Source organism: Macaca nemestrina, chromosome 3 (assembly GCF_043159975.1).
Source record: "Macaca nemestrina isolate mMacNem1 chromosome 3, mMacNem.hap1, whole genome shotgun sequence".
Classification (NCBI taxonomy): Eukaryota; Metazoa; Chordata; class Mammalia; order Primates; family Cercopithecidae; genus Macaca; species Macaca nemestrina.
The window spans coordinates 127,402,618-127,422,929 of NC_092127.1; the positions used below are offsets into that span (position 1 = coordinate 127,402,618).

The window sequence follows — 20,312 nt, forward strand, 5'->3', positions numbered from 1 at the left end:
TCTCAGGGGTGATAAAGGTGGAAGACAATCCATTTATAAGTGGACTCATGCATTTCAAACCGATGGTATTCATAAGTCAACTGTATGCATATATATGTGTAAGCATAGAGGACAAAGTATGGGAAGTGATTTTTGGATATGTAGTTTTTCCTGTGTAATTTTTCTTTTGCTTATTAGAGGATTTATCTTTCATTGTCTTTTAAGCTCTATATTTATGATAGAAAGTAATACTTATGCTGTTTTTCAGGGTTTATATTTAATTAAGAATTACTATTTCAAGCCAAAATGTAAGCCTGTTACTCAGGCACAAATTATTAAAATCAATTTGTTTTGTTTTGCGTTATTTTATAATAAGTTTATTTTAGAGCAGTTTTAGGTTCACAGCAATGTTGAAGAGAAGGAACAGAGATTTTAAGGTATTCTTTACCTTCATACATGCATAGCATCCCCTATTATCAACATCTGTCACCAGTATGGTACATTTGTTACAACTAATAAACCTACAATGACACATCATAATCCCCAAAGTCCACAGTTTACAATGGGGTTCACTCATGGTGTGGTACATTCTGTAAGTTTGGACAAATTTATAATGACATATATCTACCATTATAGTATTATTCACAGTTTTTTCACTGCACTAAAAATCCTCTGTGCTCCACACCCCATCCCCACTGGCAACCACTAACCTTTTAGCTGTCATCATTGTTTTGCCTTTCCAGAAATCATATGGTTGAAATCATAGCATGCAGCCTTTTCAGATTGAGTTTTTTCACTTAGTAATGCACATTTCAATTCCCTCAATGTCTTTTCATGGGTTAATAGCTTATTTCTCTTTAATGCTGAATAACTTTCCACTGTCTCTGAGTAATAGTTTATCCGTTCACCTACTGAAAGACATCTTGGTTGTTTGCAAGTATTGGCAATTGTGGATGCAGCTACCATAAACATCTTTATGCAGATTTATGTGTGGACATAAGTTTTCAGCTCATTTGAGTAGATATCAAGTAGAACGACTGTTGTACTGTATGGTAAGAATATATTTAGTTTCGTGAGAAACCATCAAATTGCCTTCCAAATGATTTTACCATTTTGCATTCCTAAAAGCAATTAATGAGAGTTCCTGTTGTTCCACATCTTCCCAGCATATGATGTCAGTGTTCTGGATTTTGGCCATTCTAGAAGGTTCACAGTAATATCACATTATCATTTTCATTATCATTTTCCTGATGATATATAATGTAGAGTATCCTTTTGTATATTTATTTACCATTTGTGTATCTTTTCTAGTGAAGTGTCTGTTAAGTTCTTTGGTCCATTTTGTAAATGGGTTATTTGGTTTTTAATTTTTCTGTATCTAGTGATAAAACTATGCAATTTTTTTTTTACTTTCTCTTGGTGATGTGATGAACCACATTAGTTGCTTTTTAAATGTTGAACTAGCCTTGCACAAGTATGATAAATTTTAAGAGTTCTTTCTATATTTTATATATATATATAACATATATATGTGTGTGTGTGTGTCTTTTATCAGATATGACTTTTGCAAATATCTTTTCCAGTTTGTTTCTAGTCTTTTTATTTTCTTGGCACTGATTTGGTACTGATTTTCACAGAGTAGAAATGTTAATTTTAATGAATTCCATCTTATTAACATTTTCATGGATGATACCTTTGGCATCATCTCTAAAAGGTCTTTGCCAACGCCAAGTTCATGAAGATTTTGTTGTTACACCATAACAGTTTTATAACTTTGCGTTTTACATTTAGGTCTGATATTCATTTTGAGTTAATTTATGTGAAATGTGTAAGATGTGTCCAAATACTTTTTTTTTTTTTTCCATATGGGTGTCTAGTTGCTCCAACACTATTTGATGGAAAGACTGTATTTTCTACATTATGTTGCCTTTGTTCCTTTGTCAAAGATCAGTTGACTGTATTTAGATAGGTTTATTTGTGGGCTTTCTATTCTGTATCATTGATATATTTGTTTTTTCTTTCACTAATATCACATTGTCTTGCTTACTATAGCTATAGAGGAATCCTTGAAGTAATGTAACGTCAATTCTTCAACCTGGTTCTTTTTTGTCAATATTGTTTTAGCCATGCTGGATCTTTTGCCTCTGCATATATACTTTAGAAACAGTTTGTTAATATGCACAAAATAACTTGCTGGGATTTTAGTAGGGATTGCGTTACATCTGTACATCTATTTGGAAAGAATTGACATCTTGAAAATACTGAATCTTCCTGTCCACAAACATAAAGTGTCTCTCCATATATTTAGTTCTTCAGTTTCTTTCACATCTAGAGTATTTTAGTTTTTCTCATATTGATTATGTAAATGTTTTGTTAGACTTATACCTAAGTATTTTAATTTTAATTAGTAATGTGAATTACATAAATACAAATAAACAAATATAAATAATGGGAATAAGTATGCATAAATAACAATTACACATGATTATTTTATATATAATTTTGAATTGTTCTTATTCATTACTAGGATATACAATATAGTAATGTGATTGACTTTCATATATTAACTTTGTATCCTGAAACCTTGCCGTAAAATGCATCATAATTCAGGGGTTATTTTTGTTTCGTTTCACTGTTTGTTTGCTTGGGATTTTCCAGGCCAATTATTTCAGATATTCTGTGCAGACAAACATGCCATTGGCAAAGACTTTTAATTTTCCTTGCCCATCTGTAAACTCTTTATTTCCATTTTTTTACATTAGCTAGAACTTCCAGTAAGATGCCACACAGCAGTGGTGAGACTAAACATCCTTTCCTTCTTTCTGATCTTGCTGGGAAAATTTTGGATTTTTCACTATTAAAAATGATGTGACCTGTAGGTATTTTGGAGATACTATTAAGTTGAGGAAGTTCCCCCTCTATTCCTACTTTATTGAGACTTTTATTATGGATGAGTGTTGGATTTTGTCAAGTAATTTCTCTGTGTCTATTGATAAAATTGTGTGATTTTCTTTACTTTATCCTGGTGATGTGATGAACCACATTAATTGCTTTTTAAATGTTGGACTACTCTTGCACAAGTAGGATAAATCCCACTTGGTTGCAAAGAATACTTCTTTTTATACAGTGTTAAATTCATATGCTAATATTTTGTTGAGAATTGTTACATCTATATTTTTGAGAGATGTTGCTCTGTGATTTCCTTTTCTTATAACCTCTCTGTTTTTGGTATCAGGGTAATGTTGCCATTACAGAGTGAGTTAGGAAATATTGCACAAAATGGTTGTAGAGAATGGGTGTAATTTCTTCCTTAAATATGTGGTAGAATTCACCAATTAATTCATCTGGTCCTGGTACTACTGTTTTGATAGATTATTAATTATTGATTCAACTTTTAAAATAAATACATGCCTATTCAAAAATGAAAGATAATTTAAATTGTTCTTGGAAACTGAAAATTGGTGACAAATTAGGTTATTTTAGCAAATATTTATTCTATTCCTCTTCTTTATTAGAAAGGGAGGCTGGTGGACATTGGACTTAGCTTGTTGGTTTGCTTCGGCCAATGGAATAGAAACAGAAGAAGTATGTCCATGTTAAGCCATGCTTTACAAAGCATTATAAATTTTCATATATCTGGGAGCTACTGACTTCTATTTTATGAGTGTATGTTCTCAAAGCTGCTGCTTGTTATTTTTTTAGATTTGTCTTTGTATTTGCCTGTTACAGGTCTCACCTATCTGGCTTAGAAGCCAGGCGACTACAATTATTCCAACTGAACAAACAGGTTGATAAAATTTGCATGAAAAATTGAGGCTCCTAACATAGTTAAAGTGAATGAACTTTAGCACATGAATTTTAGAGTAAATATTTTTGATGCAAAGAGGCTTTATTTAACGTTACAAGGTTATAAATGTTCAAATCGCTGTGGTCCCTCTCTGGGCGTTTCTCTCAGAGAGAATATTTTGTATTTTCAGCATGTCAAAGTGGAGCATGATCATGTAACTTGATTGGCTTGTGAAATGTTAAGAGGAAGTTGCAAGTTTAGTATCTAAGCAGAAGTTTTAAGAGCCATTATGAGTTCACCACATTTGTGTTCATTCTACTTGGAAACTGAAAATAATAAAGACAAAAGTTGTTTAATTTAATCTGTTCCATAATAAATAGGTCTTTGAGGAAAGCTACAGTTCATCCACTTTGGACATGTCATATGAGAGAGGATTAGACTTTTGTTATTGCACATTATTGATTATTTGGAGTCATTGCTTATTTTAAACTGAGCAGTCCTCTTATTAATTGTATATTGTTTAGATGGTCAAAGTGGTGTGGTTTTTTAAAAAGATAACTAGATTAAATCTATTGACTTAAAGGAACAGCACGTCCTGTATCCCTGAGAGATAACAGATTTAAAATTGATTTCAAAATTTTAGAGCACTTCAAATTTTGAAGTGATGGTCATATATTTCTTTTTCCTACTTAAAGATTTATGTTACAGATTTTAAATGTGGCAAATATGAAATGAGTTTCAAGCAAAAATAATTAGGGAGGAAAATCAATTTTAGAAAGTTCATATCACTAATGAATTGTTTGACATCAAACCACAGAGATAGAGGCTACAATTATTTCTGCATCATTGGCTCACTGTCCTCATAAATGCTACTACATATTGCCAGCCACTAAAAATGATTGCATTACTTTTTAAATTTAACTATGTGGATTACATGCTCTTGGAAGAATTTGTCCTCAACATATAAACAAATGCAGAGTATCTGACATTATAGAGAATGATGAAAAATTTATCATTTCATATGCCTGAAATTCTAAAAAAAGTTTGTTGATTAAATGAACCATGAAGGTTCAAAACATACTTGAATTGCTTTGGTGATCCTATGTAAAAATAGCTTATGTTTTATCAAGGAAGTTGATCTCACTCATTCCTATTACTTTGAATGTCATATATTTTCATATTTTCAAGTGTATATTACCAGCACCAACTTGTTTTCACAACTGAAAACTTACGCATACAACTGGATGTTTAACAAGTCTGCATGATTGTCTCAGAGTAATTTCAAAGTTAAATGGCCAGAACTGAGTGCTATATGTATTAGGCAAAAAACTGTGTCTACCCCATTAATAACATCAACACTCAAACAGTTTTTAATCCAGAATCTTTATATCAACTGTGACAATTCAACTTAATTATCTAAGAAACCTCGTCATTCTTTCGATACAACTTTATATATTTAAGATAAGCCCATTTCTGCTGTCTTTATTCTCAATATTATTGACTAGAGATCCTACTATATAGTAGGTACATTCATTGAAGACATTAACATAGACTAGATAGATTAACTAATATAACCAATTTATTGAATGGTCTTTTGTGAACAATAAAACACTTTATAAACATGCCTCTCATTTTTAAATGAAAGAGATGACATTGATATACAAGCAATACTTTAAGAAGAAATATGTTACAATGATAAAGAAAACTGCTCTCACAGTCTTTCTCTTTGTTATAGGTTCTTCTAATGATTGAAGGATATTTAATAATAAACTGACAAAATTACAAAAGCTGTCTTTAATTTAAATTTAATTGAATACACCTGCTAGAATAGTCTAGGTTGTGTTGCAAAACTCAGTGGCTTAAAATAGCCCACGCTTATTTTCTACACATACTACTTATACATCACAGATTGACTGGTGTATCTAACCTGCATTCTCCTCACTTTAGAATCTATACTGACAAAGCAGAAGTCATCTGCAACATTGACTGCGTCTAAGACAAAGGCTAAAAGAAAGGGTAATTAAATTAGCTTAGGTTCTTCCAGCTTTGGTCTGGTAATAAATGTAAGCCTTTCACCCATATTTCATCAGCACAAAACATGTTACTTCAGGAGGTAGGTGAATTAAATTCTACCATGTTCCTGTGTGAGAACCAGTTACAAACCATAATAAAAATAGTAATATTTGAGTCTACACTTCTGATCATCGACTATTTAGTCCAATCTCCTTTACGTTTTCAAAATACACATACCATATCCTCAAGAAATGCCAAACTCCTTCTAATCATGACATTGAGCTCAAACACTGGACTCTCTGAATGATATAAGATATGCCTATTTAACGTAGCAACCTATGAACTAAAAGACATTATCAGCTTTCCTAGAGCCCATTTCCTACCCCCAAGCATTTGGGGAGAAAGCAATGATTTTAAAGCTTATAAAGTAATTTTTTTTTAGTCGAGGCTGATAGATATTTTGACTTTAAGACTTAAACTCTGCTTTTATATTTATTGTCTGTCACAAGCTTTTATATAAACTCTTCTCTCCTGAAATGCATTGCCATAAGCATCCAATTTATATTGGATACCACAGGTGGTGTTAACAATTTTTTTTCTAGATCAGCAATTTCATCAGGTCTGTGCTGTACTTTATAAGTTACTGTACACAACACTTTACAAAATACCACAGCATGACCTGGATTTTCATCTTTCCAGCTTCTGATGTTTTTCTCACTACTCGACAATGAACCAGTAAGCCATCTCTCATCATTTAAATATGTCCTACAGCACTACCTCATTCCTAGCACCAAGTTATATACTAGTCACTCTGCTATCCTGCTTAGTACATAACTTGGTGCTAGGAATGAGGTGGTGCTATAGTGTCGTTTGTGCTTGACTAACAAACTCAGAATCCCAGAGTCTGGAAACAATAGTGATTGGTTGATGACACTACATTTCTACCAATAGTTCAGTCTTTTTCTGTTACTAAAATCTGTGATATAATTGATAGTAAACCTATTACCTAGAAGACTTTTGGCATTTAAATTAGAGGGGGAAAATATCCCAAATTCTCCCTGACTGAAATCTTTGGCAAAAAAGGACATGGATCACTTAGTTTTACATTTTCTTATTTTCAAAAGCACATCATGTGATCATATCCAACTCCAAAGGGACAGAGATGATTCCAAATCCAAATGTGATTTTGACTGCAAAAGGGGGAACATGAATTCCTTCCATGTGTATGGAAAGCTAAATAATGCCTTATCCATCACAACCTTGTAATCAAAGAGATGTTCAAGTGGAAAAGTTACTTTCAAAATATTATAATTTTACAAATTCCTCCTTTTAAGAGGAATTAAGTTGTTTTGATTACATCGCCCTCCCAAGGACATTAAAATTGAAAATAATATAAGGATATTTTAGTTTCTTAAAATATATTTTATCAGACTTAGAGTTCATAGCTTTCCCATTTCTGCTTCTGTATTGAGTAGGGATACTATCTTATAGAAAATAAATATAATGAATCTAATATATTTATTGTTAATGCATCATATATGATTGTGTTTAGAAATTATAGACTCAAGGAATAATTGTTAAAATTAAAAAAAAAATTATTATCTGGAGTGTTCAAGAAGATCAGAGTCCCAGTTACGATTACAATATTTTCTCTGAGTCTTATATAAGAATCCATCATGCATATTATTTTTCTCTCTGAAGTGCTAGCTAGATAAAAACATGATATTACATACATATATATTTTAAGCATTATGTATATGTCTAAATATACATATATATAATGCTGTTGGAAAATCTAGACTTTTTTGGAGTAGGAAAATATGATAAGAAATGTAATTTAATTTTTCCTTCTTCAAACAAAATATGTTCTCTCCATCCTTAACCAAGACATTAATTTCTTGGGCAAAATAAGATAAATAAAAATGGTCAGCTCATCTAATGTTAAAAATATACTATCAACTATTTTGTTATGTGAATTATAATGTCACTTTCATTACCAACATGACCTGCTATGTACAGTGACTATGAAATCATCATTGGAGATAATAATAAAAATTTCCTCTCCACTGCAGTATGGCAGGTAGCTTAGCCTCTGCTCCTTATGGTATAGAAGAGGCAACTATCAGACATGATGATAGCACCATTTTTCTCATTGTTGTGCAGCTAGATTTTTTAAACAATTAATTTGATTAGAGTGTTGCGACAGTAGAAAGCTTAATCTTCCATAGTTGTAGTGGACATACGCTTTCAGAATGTATTCATTCCACAGACTTTAATGTAGAAAAGGCAGTCATAGGCACTAGTCCAAGAATTTTATCTTTCCTTAAAAATTTAGTTCACATACCATTCCCGTGGCTTAAGATATATATTTTACTTACGTTTTACAAATGAAAATACTGTGACCCAAGGTGGATATGAAGAAGGTTAATAATAATTAACAAGGTTATTTAACAAGGTCACATAGTTAACAAGCTAAAGATAGGATTTGAACACAGAGTGTTTCCATATTTGTCCTTAACCACTATACTACACTACGTGATGGAAGAGAGTAAAATGGAAATAGGAGGAGAAAATTTATTGAGCATTTACTGTGCAGCAGGTACTACTTTGTATATACACAGAAAAACATTTTATCATCATAAATAACTTTGTGAAGTAGGCAACATTGAGCTCTTTAAAAGATTAAAAAAATTTTGAGATCATGAAATGTAAATATTTTCCTAATCTTACAAGTCAACAAATTAACAAACATGATAATTTTTTTTTGTTTTGTTTTGTTTCTTTTTTTTTTTTTTGAGACAGAGTCTTACTCTGTCACCCAGACTGGTGTGCAGTGGCATAATTTCAGCTTACTGCAATCTCCGTCTCCTAGGTTCAAGCGATTCTCCTGCCTCAACCTCCGGAGTAGCTGGTATTACAGGCACCCTCCTCCACACCTGGCTAATTTTTATTTTTCATAGGAACAGATTGGTCAGGCTGGTCCATGTTGGCCAGGCTGGTCTCGAACTCCTGGCCTCAGGTGATCCCTCCACCTTGGCCTCCCAAAATGCTAGGATTGCAGGAGTGAGCCACTGCTCCCAGCCAAACATGAATTTTTTAAGCCCTGTAAATTAAATATTTTAGCCAAATTATATTTAAATACTTAATTGATCACATACATGGATCATTAACCTAAGTTATAAAAGTTACTTAACATTGCCATAAATAACTGCTCATTTATTAAATGCTAATTTTGTGAGGAAAGAAAGTTGTCACTAGAAACAGAAGCTCAGAACCCACGACTGTATTCTCTCCCTTGGACACCTCTGGTTGTGGAAGAAATTTCTAAGCAATAAAGTGTTGAAGATGTACACTGGCTACTTCTCATAGCCTAATTTCAGATTCAGTAGCAAAGGAATAACTCGAAGTTGGAACTTATATTTAAAAGTGAAGCAGAGCCAAAATGTTTGCAAAAAAAGTAGCTTGGCCATGTGGCACAGAAAGAGTTTTTTGAGAAGGAATTCAAGCAGACTACTGAGCAACCACTTGCTAGAGAAATTTGTGTAACTAAAAAGAAGGCAAGTGCTGATCGCCAAGACAATGAGAAAAAGTCCTGGAAGCCATCTTAAAGATCTAAGAGGCAGCCCCTCCCACCATAAACCCTGAGGCCTAGGAGAACAGAATGGTTTCCTGGGCCAGGTTTTGAGCCCTGCTGCCTTGCCTAGACTCGGGACAGTGCTTTTGCCTCCTGGCTGCTGAAGCTTCAACCCTGGTTCAAAGGGACCTAGGTACAGCTTGGGATGCTGCTTCAGCAGGTGTAAGCCATAAGCATTGGCAGCTTCCATGTGGTTTTAAGCCTGCAGGTACACAAAGTGCCAAAGTTGAGGCTTGGGAACCATGGCCTAGATTTCAGTGGATATATGAAAAAACTTGGGTGTCCAAGTAAGAGCCTGATGCAGGGGTGGAACCATCATGGAGAACCTCTACTAGGGCAGTGGGGAGCCATCATGGAGAACCACTACTAGGGCAGTACAGAGTGTGAAGTTGGAGTTTCCACACAGAGTCCTCACTGGGGCACTGCCTCATGACATTGTGAGAAGAGGGCCACTGTCCTCAGATCCCAAGAAAGATATATCCACCAGCTTACACTTTATGCCTGGAAAAGTTGCTGGCACTCAATGCCAACCCACTAGCCTGTTAGAGCAGCCATAGGGATTAAACCCTGCAAAGCCACAGGGGTGGAGCTATCCAAGACTTTGGGAGCTCACTTTATCAAACCAGTGTGTCTTGGATGTGAGACATGGCATCAAAGGAGATTATTCTGGAGGTTTAAGATTTAATGATTGTTTTACTAGGTTTTGGACTTGCCTGGACTCTGTAGCCACTTTCTTTTAGTGGGTTTCTCCTTTTGGGAATGAGAATGTTTACTCAGTGCTTGTACCTCCATTGTATCTTGGATGTAACTAACTTGTTTTTGATTTTACAGGATCATAGGTAGGAACGACTTGCTGTGTCTCAGAGAAACTACAGACTTTGGGCTTTTGAGGTAACACTAAAATGAGTTAAAAATTTAGGGGATTATTGGGAAGGCATGACGGTATTTTGAAGTGTGAGAAAGGTATCAGATTTTGGGGAGACCAAGGGCAGAAAAATACAGTTTGGGAATTTGTTCCTGCCCAAATCTCATGTTGAAATGGAATTCCCAGTGTTGTAGGTGGGGCTTGGTGGGGAGGTGATTGGATCATGGGGGAAGATTTCTCATGAATGGTTTCGTGCCATTCTCTTGGTACTGTCGTCTTCATAGTGAGTGAGTTCTTGCAGGATCCGATTGTTTAAAAGTGTGTGCCATCTCCTCTTTCTTCCTCTTTTCTCCTGTTTTGGTCATGTGAAGTACCTGTTCCCCCTTAGCATCCTGCAACAACTGGAAGCTTCCTGAGGCCTCCCCAGAAGCAGATGCCACTAGGCTTCCTGTATAGCCGGCAGAACTGTGAGCCAATTAAACATCTTTTCTTTATAAATTACCCAGTCTCAGATATTTCTTTACAGCAATGTGAGAATGGCCTAATGCAATAAATATAAGGGAAAACATAAGTTTGCTCAATGTCACAACCTGGATAAGTGTGTGAGGTGGCTGAGTGTCTTAAAACCTAAGCAGATCCCAACACCATCTTGCCTCCCAAATGTGGCAGTCTTGAACAAGCTCACACAAGATTTCTTCTTCCTTTTACAGAACTGTCTTCAGGGTTTCTACTACACTTTTTATCTTCTACATAGTTGACAGATTTAATTTCTGAAAGGCAGATCTAAAAATATGGATTACCCTATTCAAAGAAAAATAGTTTAAACACCCTACCAAGGCAATCAGACCCTCTCTCATCAGTCCCAGCTATACCATTTTAATCTCAGTTTGCTCCATTTTGAAGTATCAAACCAAGTACTTAATTACACCAGCCCAAGAGGCTTGGCTTACTACTTTCTTGCCTCTTTTTTCTTGGATATCCTAAATTTTCTTCCTGGGTTGCTCTTTTGACCTCAACCAGGCTAATGTTCTATACTATGTATTTTTTAAGATCCTTTCAAGTGCCATCTTCCGCTAAACAATTCTTTGACTCTCATACTCATACCTAAATTTCTTCTACATAAAATAATTATTTCCCCAGACTTCTCAGTATAATTTGTGTTAAACTTGTGTATGCTATTTATTATATTGCAATTTGTTTTAAATGTGTTACCTGTCTTTCCCATTAAATTCATGCATTTTAAGGTTAGCAAATACATTTCATTATAAGCTTCATGTAATCTAAACTATTTGAATAACAAAGCAGGCATAGCTCTCTCAAATGTGCACGTCTCTCTTGATATAGTCACCACTTCACTGCTAGTTTCCATAGACAGATATGTTATTTAAGCTTTATGTATGTTTTTAAACAAGTGTTTCCAGTATTAACTTTATTCATTCAATCTTGATTTAATAGGAAATAGGTTTCCTTTTAGTAAATTATTTTAGCCTCAGGCATATCTCCCAGTTATATTCTTCTTATAAACTATCTAGGACACACATAAATATAACTTCTCCAGGAAAGCCTTCCTGTTCCATAAAAAATGAATAAGAGTCAGAGACACCACGCCATGCCTAAGGAAAAAGAAATCACACTCTCAGATTTATGTTAATATACTAGTCTTTCTGAATTCAACTCCCATATGCTTTTGATTAATTCTTATATCATGAAACATCATAAGAAATAGGAAAAAGAAGACTGAAGGGGCATGCGGAGGAGGAAAAGAGGGGCAGGAATGTGAGGAAGAGGCAGAAGAGCAGATGGAGGAAAAGAGAAGGAAAAATGAAGAGAAAGACAAAAAAAAAAAAAAAAAAAAGAGAAGACACTGTCATTTGCATGTACATGAAATTCTGAAAACTGCCATGTGGCCATTCTAAGGCAGATACTATTCCCATTTTACAGATGAACAAACTAAGGCATAAATATGCTAAGTATCATGTAGAAGGTAAAGTATTAAAATGGAAATGTCAAAAATTAAGAATAGTCAAAATTTCTAAGGTTACAAAGGTACAATTGGTATGCCCTCTTACTACCCTATAATTGTTTCTACTGTTTTCTGAGGATAATTGTTATTTTTATTATTAGAAGCATTAGAGAATTATTGCATGCTTTATTTTCTTCATAAGAAAGATTTAAAAAGCTTTGGATAGTTTTGACCAAAACAAACTAGCAAACAAACAAACAAACAATAGGAGGAAGAGAGCTCTTGAGGTCAGGTTACTTGGAGAAAAGATTGAAGAAATTAGAATGAGATGATATTGGAAACATTTACCATTTCTCATCTCAGGCTCTTAGAATTCTTGCATGCTCTTGAATCAGTCATTGACTTATCAGTAGATAAGCTTGTGACATTTTACAAGAAAGAAATGAGACAACAGCAGGCAACAACTGGAAATGATTCATTGTTATATTTTTAAAATTTATTTTTCCTACAATCTCATATTTTTAATGTTCCAACAAATACTTGAAAAATGGTATTTAACAATTATTTTAAATCTGGTCTCCATTTTGTTATCCATGATTAGTTATTTTAGTCATTCATGGAAACTAACTAACTGAGCTAAATAAATATTCCCATCTGCTTTATGAAAATCACATTAAAATTGTTATCAGAACATGACTGTCTATTATTGAATTATGCACTAACACAAAGTTAAATTACATGTATTTGTTTTCAGGATAAGCTGGGGAGAATTTGAGCATTTAGTAAAATGGTTTGAGAGAATGTCTTTTTCTGTGAATGTATGAACAAATATTCTAATAATAATTTGATTTGATGTAGAAAATAATAAAATTTATTTTCAAATATTATACTCCTCCACCTCAAAACTATCACTACTGAACATGAATGCTGTGTGAAATTCACATACTTCTTGAACAGGAGTGCATTTATTCAACACATATTGGTTAAACACTTTCTTTGTGTTAAACATTGCCGTTAACACAGAAGATACAAGTCTGTAAAACAAACAATCTGATATTTTTGTGCTTATATACTAAGAGTAGGCCAAATAATGAACTAAATGAAGAAAGAAAAAATAAATAGTAGTTTAGTTGGCAATAAGTCTAGTTAAGAAATAAAACAAGGAAACACAATAAAAAAATGTTGGCTAGCTTTGCTCTCTTAGTAGTCAGGAAAAGCCTCCAAGAAATGTTAACAGTTAAGACCTAAAGAAAAGCATTGACTAGTTTTGAGGAGCGAATGATATTATGTGCCAGGATTTAACAGACTAGTTCTTGTTATTATGTAGCGGATATATTGAAAGTGATAAAGACACAAGTAGGGGGAAGATTCAGAAGCGCTACAAGTAGAAGGGGTGATATATTTTGAAGCTATTGACAAGAAGATGGATTGTATGTGGGGTATGAGATTAAAAGACAAGTCATGGTTTCTCCAAGTGTTTGGCCTGAGCTATTTGAAGGATGTAGTCATCACTTATTGGCTTAAGTAGCTCTCTGGAAGATGTTTGGGAGAAGACCAAATGGTCAGTTTCAGAGATATTAAGTTTGATATGCCTGGTAAACATCCAGATAGTTCAATAGATTCAATCGATATATAGATATGTAGATTTACAGTCAAAGCAAAATAATAGGTGACAATATATAAAACCACTAGGAAGATTTTTTTTTTAATTATGAAACTCAATAAAGTAAATTATTGTAGAGGAGGAGAAGTTGTGATGACTCAGTTATTGAAAATCCATTCCTAATAAGTCAGATGAAGAATCAGCAATAAGGAAAGGGAAAAGCCAATGAAGTTGGTTAAAAAACGTATATATTCTCCTGGAACTCAAATAACAAATGCTAGTTAAGGAGGAGGTGATTAACAGTGGAAAATGTTGTTGATATACACAGTAAGATAAGACATGAGAATAGACCTCCGCATTTAGTACAATATTTGCCATGCTTCACTGGTGACCTCAGTAAGTTCAGAATCTGGGAACTGATAGAAGCGAGTGCCCAAATGAATTGGGACTAGGATACAGTGAGAAGAGGCAAATGAAAGCTGATAATATGAATACCTGAGGAAAGTAATGAGAGAAATGGGCAAAAACTAGAGAAAACAGCAGAGGTAAGAGAAAGTTTTTTGTTTGTTTGGCATGTGTGTGTGTGTAATTATGTAAAAGAACATGAAATATATTTTCTTTCATCCGAGGACTTTTCTGAAAATTTTTATCTCATGCATATTGTGAGTCTATACTTTGTCCATTTTAAAGTTTGAGTAATAAACCTAAAACAAAGTTTCTGTTAGAACATATATTACTAAGATAATACATCTCATTTAAGATATTTGAAAAATATTATATCTATCCTAAGCATTATAACAAATCATGTCAAAGAATAATTAAATATTAAGAAGTCAAATTTAAATTCTGAGCCAGTTATCAAAAGGCTCAGAATTTATTATTTTTATTTTTTTATGTATATTACTTTCTCCAAATGATTATTAAAAATAAGATGATGATAATAATTTTGTCCATATTATGGTCAAGGCACTATTCTAAGCATGTTACATGTATTATCCTTACTCTAAGTTTCCAAAGTGAAATTTATTAACTTTATTGATGTGATTTTATTAACCCATATTCTAAATAGGGGTCTTTGGCATCAGCAATTCAGTGACTTTCTTAATCCTTGATAGATACAAATGATGTAACAGGAATTGAGTCCAGATATGCTTAATTCCAAAGTACATGATATGTGATTTGTACCACTTTACTGCATAGTAAGTATTGAAAGACAGGCACTAAGTTATAAGCGACATGTCTTTTGTACACTGGGTAGAGCCAGGTACAATGAAGCGTACTTAATATGATCTTACTATAAAGTTGTTAATTTGTCTAAGAAAAATAACATCAGGAATAATAAAAATGTAAAAATAAATCAGTCCTTTTTATGTTTACAAATTCAAAATGTTAGAAATCACTAAGCAAAAACAAAAAATTAACCTAGAAAACTTTTTTCTCTCAAGTGTCTCACCACTCTTATGAAACAGTTTATCAATTTACAAACTAAAACAAGACACAACAAGATGCAGTTCTACTCAGACGTCAAAGATTTGAATGCAACTAATTGCACATTATATAGGGCTGATTGTGCAATAAAGGATTAGGAACAATCCAGTGTTAATCCTCTAGTTAGCCTGCTAAGTTTCTACAAAGATATGCCACTTGAGATGCAAATGTCAGGACTATCATAGTTCGAACATTAGATTCCGATGCAAAATTGCAAAATTCTCATCTCTAAATAATGAATATTTAAATTTCATTTCTTCTAAATGTTTACTTTTTTTCACAATTTAATTAACACCTAAAAATGTAAAAATCCCTGTGTTACCTTCAAATAAAATACCAATAAGAAAAAATTTAAATGTATGAGGCAAATAGGAACTCATTGGCATGTGTGTGTTTGTGTGTGTGTGTGTAATTAAGTAAAAGAACGTTTAAACATCATTAGTTTTTCATTACTTTAACGTGGATTGCCTGCCAGGGTTTATACACATGTCAGAAAGGACACACTAACTAGTGTCATTTTAGAATTGTAGTCCTTGGAAATCCTTGACTTATTTGATTTTCATTCCATTTGTTGCACTGTGTCCTTGGATTTAACTGTGTTTTTCTTGTAAGATTTGTGTTTTTCATAATGGAATATTGTAAACATTAGCAACTTCTGAAGGGTAATTTTATTTTTTTAATTTTTCTTATGATATTTAAATATTAAATACTTAATATGATATTTAAATATTAAATATTTTGTATGATATTTAAAAATCCCAAAACTTCACTTTGATACAAAAAGAAAAGTAAATTATACAAGTCTTGAAACTAATATATCAAAATTCTATTTTCTGTGATATATATTCATCGCTTATATATGGCCTCAGTAGAACTATAGAAAAAGCATATGATTTAAAACTGTACAGAAATGGTTTTAGATCTTTTAAGTTCTATTAACGACCTGTATGCACTTATAAAAGGTCTTAATCTTTCTTTTCCATCTATAAATTAGAGTTAATATAACTCAATTTATAAGCTGCTCATAGTGTTATAATTACTGAATAAGAAATTATATATTGTGTATTTGTCAATTATTAAGGAAAAGACTAAACAGTTTTTTTCCTTTCTTCTAAAGACCTAGATAAACATGGAAAAATGGAATGCGTGATTGCATTTTATTTTTAGGACACAGCAACAAAAATGTATTCAACATTTTTTGTAAAACAAGATCAAGCTCTATTTTATTACCTGTATAAATACGTCTTTCTCATATTAAGTTAAATTAATAATACTTTTCAAATTTATTAGAAACTGAAAATGCTTGGAATACTATTTATGCATATGTTTATCTAAAATATAAACTTATATTTATAATTTAGTTTTCTAACCTAAGAAGAGTATATTTTCTCCTTCCTTAGTGCAACATCTGTGAATGTGGATTTGGATGAGTAACATTTCAAAACATAATTTTCAAGAACTTAAATACTGTTTTTGAAGCAAGTAAACTTTCACAAAAAGGTAGTCACTTTTTAAGAAAAGTAATAAAATCAATTCAAATTAATGCTTAAATGATGAAATTTTTCAGACATATTACATAGTATTTCTAACAACTACTGTGGCTTTTGCGTACTATTTTCTATAGACACTAATTAAACTCTATGATAATTTGTATATACAACGAAGTACACGAAGACAAAAACCTGGAGATATTTTCCGTGTAAGAAAATAGGTTGAGCATTTGTAATTTTACCTGTGGACAATGGTCAATGGCAGCATAAAATTCACAGACCAATGACAGAACCTCATTATTATCTACCATTCAGTTAATTTAAATTAAGTATGAGAGATGCATTGAACATCTTCTATTAAAACAATGCATAAAGTATGCATGCTCTTCACCACAAAATTAAGGTAAAAGTCAGAAATGTATTTTAGAACAGTTGTGTTAGAATTTAATCAAGCAATCAATAATATTTGAGGCAGAGAAGAAACACTTAAATAAACAAATAAATAAAAAAATAAACTCACCTTATCCAGAATACATATCTGTTTCCTTGTTTGAGCATCAAGTATTTCAATCTCAAAGTGAGTTGTTTTTGAATGTTTGACCGCTGGTGTTGGTTTTAGAGGGCCCGCTGAGAGTACAAGTTTTGACAAAAAGTGAAAATTTCTCATATCATCCCTCAGTATGAACCGTGTAGCTCTTTGGGAAAATAATCCTCTCTTGCGTTCTGAAGCAAGGGACTTCTGCCTTTTGAACATTGTGTGAACTAACAGGAGGATCTGTCATGTCAAAAGTGGACAATTGCGAGTGTGCTCCTTTTGCACCAGTTAAATACTGCTGGAGAACCTTCGAAAGGTCAAATGGTATGCCATTCCAAGAGTTCAGTTTTATTTAGCAGGCTTGAAAACAATGACTGATCTTATTTCTATATATAACACGCTATTGTGATTTGCTGTGTAGCGTATTACTTTACCAGCAATTGAATTATTTCTTGCTTTCTCCTTTTATCTCTGCTTTGTAATATGACTACTCTTATCTGAAATTCCAAAGCAAGAATAGACAGAGCATTTTCATTATCTCTGAGTTCTGGATGCACTAATCTTCAAACACACACACACATTTACATTGAGATGTATTTAACATTAGCAAAGTGCTCTCTTAAAGTTAAATTTTTAAAAGTCCTAGTACATTACTACATAACATTTAAAAAATGCTACCTAAGGACAAGAGAAGTGGCATATATATGTTTATATATGTTTTATATATAAATATGCTATATGTGCATGTGCATTTAAAGCATTCTAAAATGAAAAAAATATTTTTATCAGTACTAATTATAATCCCAACTAACTTAAAATAACTTACACAATATAAAATGATGAATTCTTCACTTTGTATAAAGATTGGAAAGATAGCAAACTATGAGATTAGAATTTGTAGAGAAACTTTTTGTAACCTGGAGAAAAAGAAGCAAGCATTATTTTAACATTGTATATCTTTGGAAATCTATTGAACTGATATACAAAATCTATAGTAAGTACCACATTTTCCACAACCCTATGTTATGGAAAATACAGATAGCCTCAGAATGAAAAATGAGATCTGGAAAACATCCTGACAAAAGAGCTTTTAGAAAACCTCCTAGTGCTCTGAGATATGTAAATCTGATAAAGAAACAAATGAAAAGAAATCCAAAATATATTATCACTGATTCAAAATGATTTTAAAGGAAAATATTCTTAAATGTAATTTTCAATAAAAACATAAAAATAAAATGACACAAAATACATAGAGGAGGAAACCTGTTATCTATCTGAGGCTAATCTTTACTTTTAAAAACAACTAAAATAATGTATTCATTTATAATTTTATTACACATTATGCCCTAGAGATTCACTTTACACTCTTCAGTTATTGTGTTCACACTTAATATTTTATATTACATTACACTCAATATTTTATATTTTCAAAAATATAAACAATAGGGATATGTGCATGTTTTTACATACTTTGCGGGCACACAGTGTGCAACTTTATCATCTAGTTGTTCAGCACTTCAAACCTAGAATCATCTTTAAATTCTCCATTTCTCCCACACCTCACATCTAATCCATCAGAGATCCACTACACTGTGTGTTCACAGTTACAGTCCAAGCATAAATCTCACCTGTATTGCATATCCAAACTGCTCTTCCTACCCCAACACTAGTCAATCAATAGTCTATTTTTAACACACTAGCTGGAGTGAACTGACTCTATATTAAGTGGGTAACTTAATCTGCTCAACACATTGCAGGGGCTTTCTATTTTATGTTAAAAAACAAAAAACAACAAAAAAAACACAAAGGTTTGCAATGTTCTGCATCACCCAGCTCCCTATGACATCTCTGGCCATATCCCCTAACCTAGTTAAAGCATTTAGAACAGTATCTAACATAGAGTAGATGATCCATATATTGTATTAAATAAATTAATGAGCAAAATGTGTAATTTGAATGTGTAGGCAGAATGATGTAGTGCTAAGTTATTGCATTGTATTGAAATGATCCAAACACTATTTACATAATGTTTCTCCAGATATATTTCTTATTTAAAAAAAGGAATAGTTAGCAAGGTGCGGTGGGTCATGCCTGTAATCCCAGCACTTTGGGCGGCTGAGGTGGGCACATCACAAGGTCAGGAGTTCAAGACCAACCTGGTCAACATAGTGAAACCCTGTCTCTACTAAAACTACAAAAATCAGCTGGATGTGGTGGTGGGCGCCTGTAGTCCCAGCTACTTGGGAGGCTAAGGCAGAAGAATCGCTTGAACTCAGGAGGTGGAGGTTGCTGAGAGCTGAGATCGCGCCACTGCACTCCAGCCTGGATAACACAGCAAGATTCTGTCTCAAAAAAAAAAAAAAAAAAAAAAAAAAAAAAAAGAGAAAACAAAGAAAAAGAAAAAGAAAAAGAAATAGCCAAAAGAATTCAGAAGCCAATCTGAAAGAGCTCTCATAGCCAAATTTTGAATAATTCAAGCAACAAAACAAGTACTAATAATAATGGGTTCAAATTCAAAAAACAATATACCTTGGAGTTCATACCATTATAAATAAATGATTGAATACATAATAAATAAATTAATAAACAAAAAAGAATCAGGAGCAAGTCTTCCTTACACAAGACTTCCAAGTAATTTATGGATATACTATCTCCTGAATGTGGGCTTCAATTAGTGACACATTTGCAAAAAATAATGAAGGAAAAGGGAAAAATAGACACTTTATAGAGGAGAAATCCAGAAAGCAGATAGCATCTTAACCACTTGACCAAGTCTATCATCACCATGAAAAGTCATGTTGCCATTCATGTACCCATTATATCATGAAATGAGAAGAATGCTTCACTCCTGTAATATTCCTTCAAACCTCATTATCTCACTTCAACTATAAGAACACATCAAGGACAAATTGAGGGACATTCTACACAATACGAGACCAATACTATTCAAAAGTG

The 20,312-nt window shown here is 32.8% G+C and overlaps 1 protein-coding gene across 2 annotated transcripts in view; it reads right to left on the minus strand.

Moving 5' to 3' along the window:
* Positions 1–17,697, minus strand: part of LOC105463592 (trans-2,3-enoyl-CoA reductase like) — a 124,279-nt gene extending 106,582 nt beyond the window's left edge. For both annotated transcript variants that reach the window (XM_011710791.3, XM_011710792.3), the window contains exon 1: positions 17,343–17,697. In XM_011710791.3, the coding sequence (XP_011709093.2) occupies positions 17,343–17,576 (234 nt within the window). In that variant the 5' untranslated portion in view covers positions 17,577–17,697. The remainder of the gene's footprint in view (positions 1–17,342) is intronic.
* Positions 17,698–20,312: the final 2,615 nt, after the last annotated feature.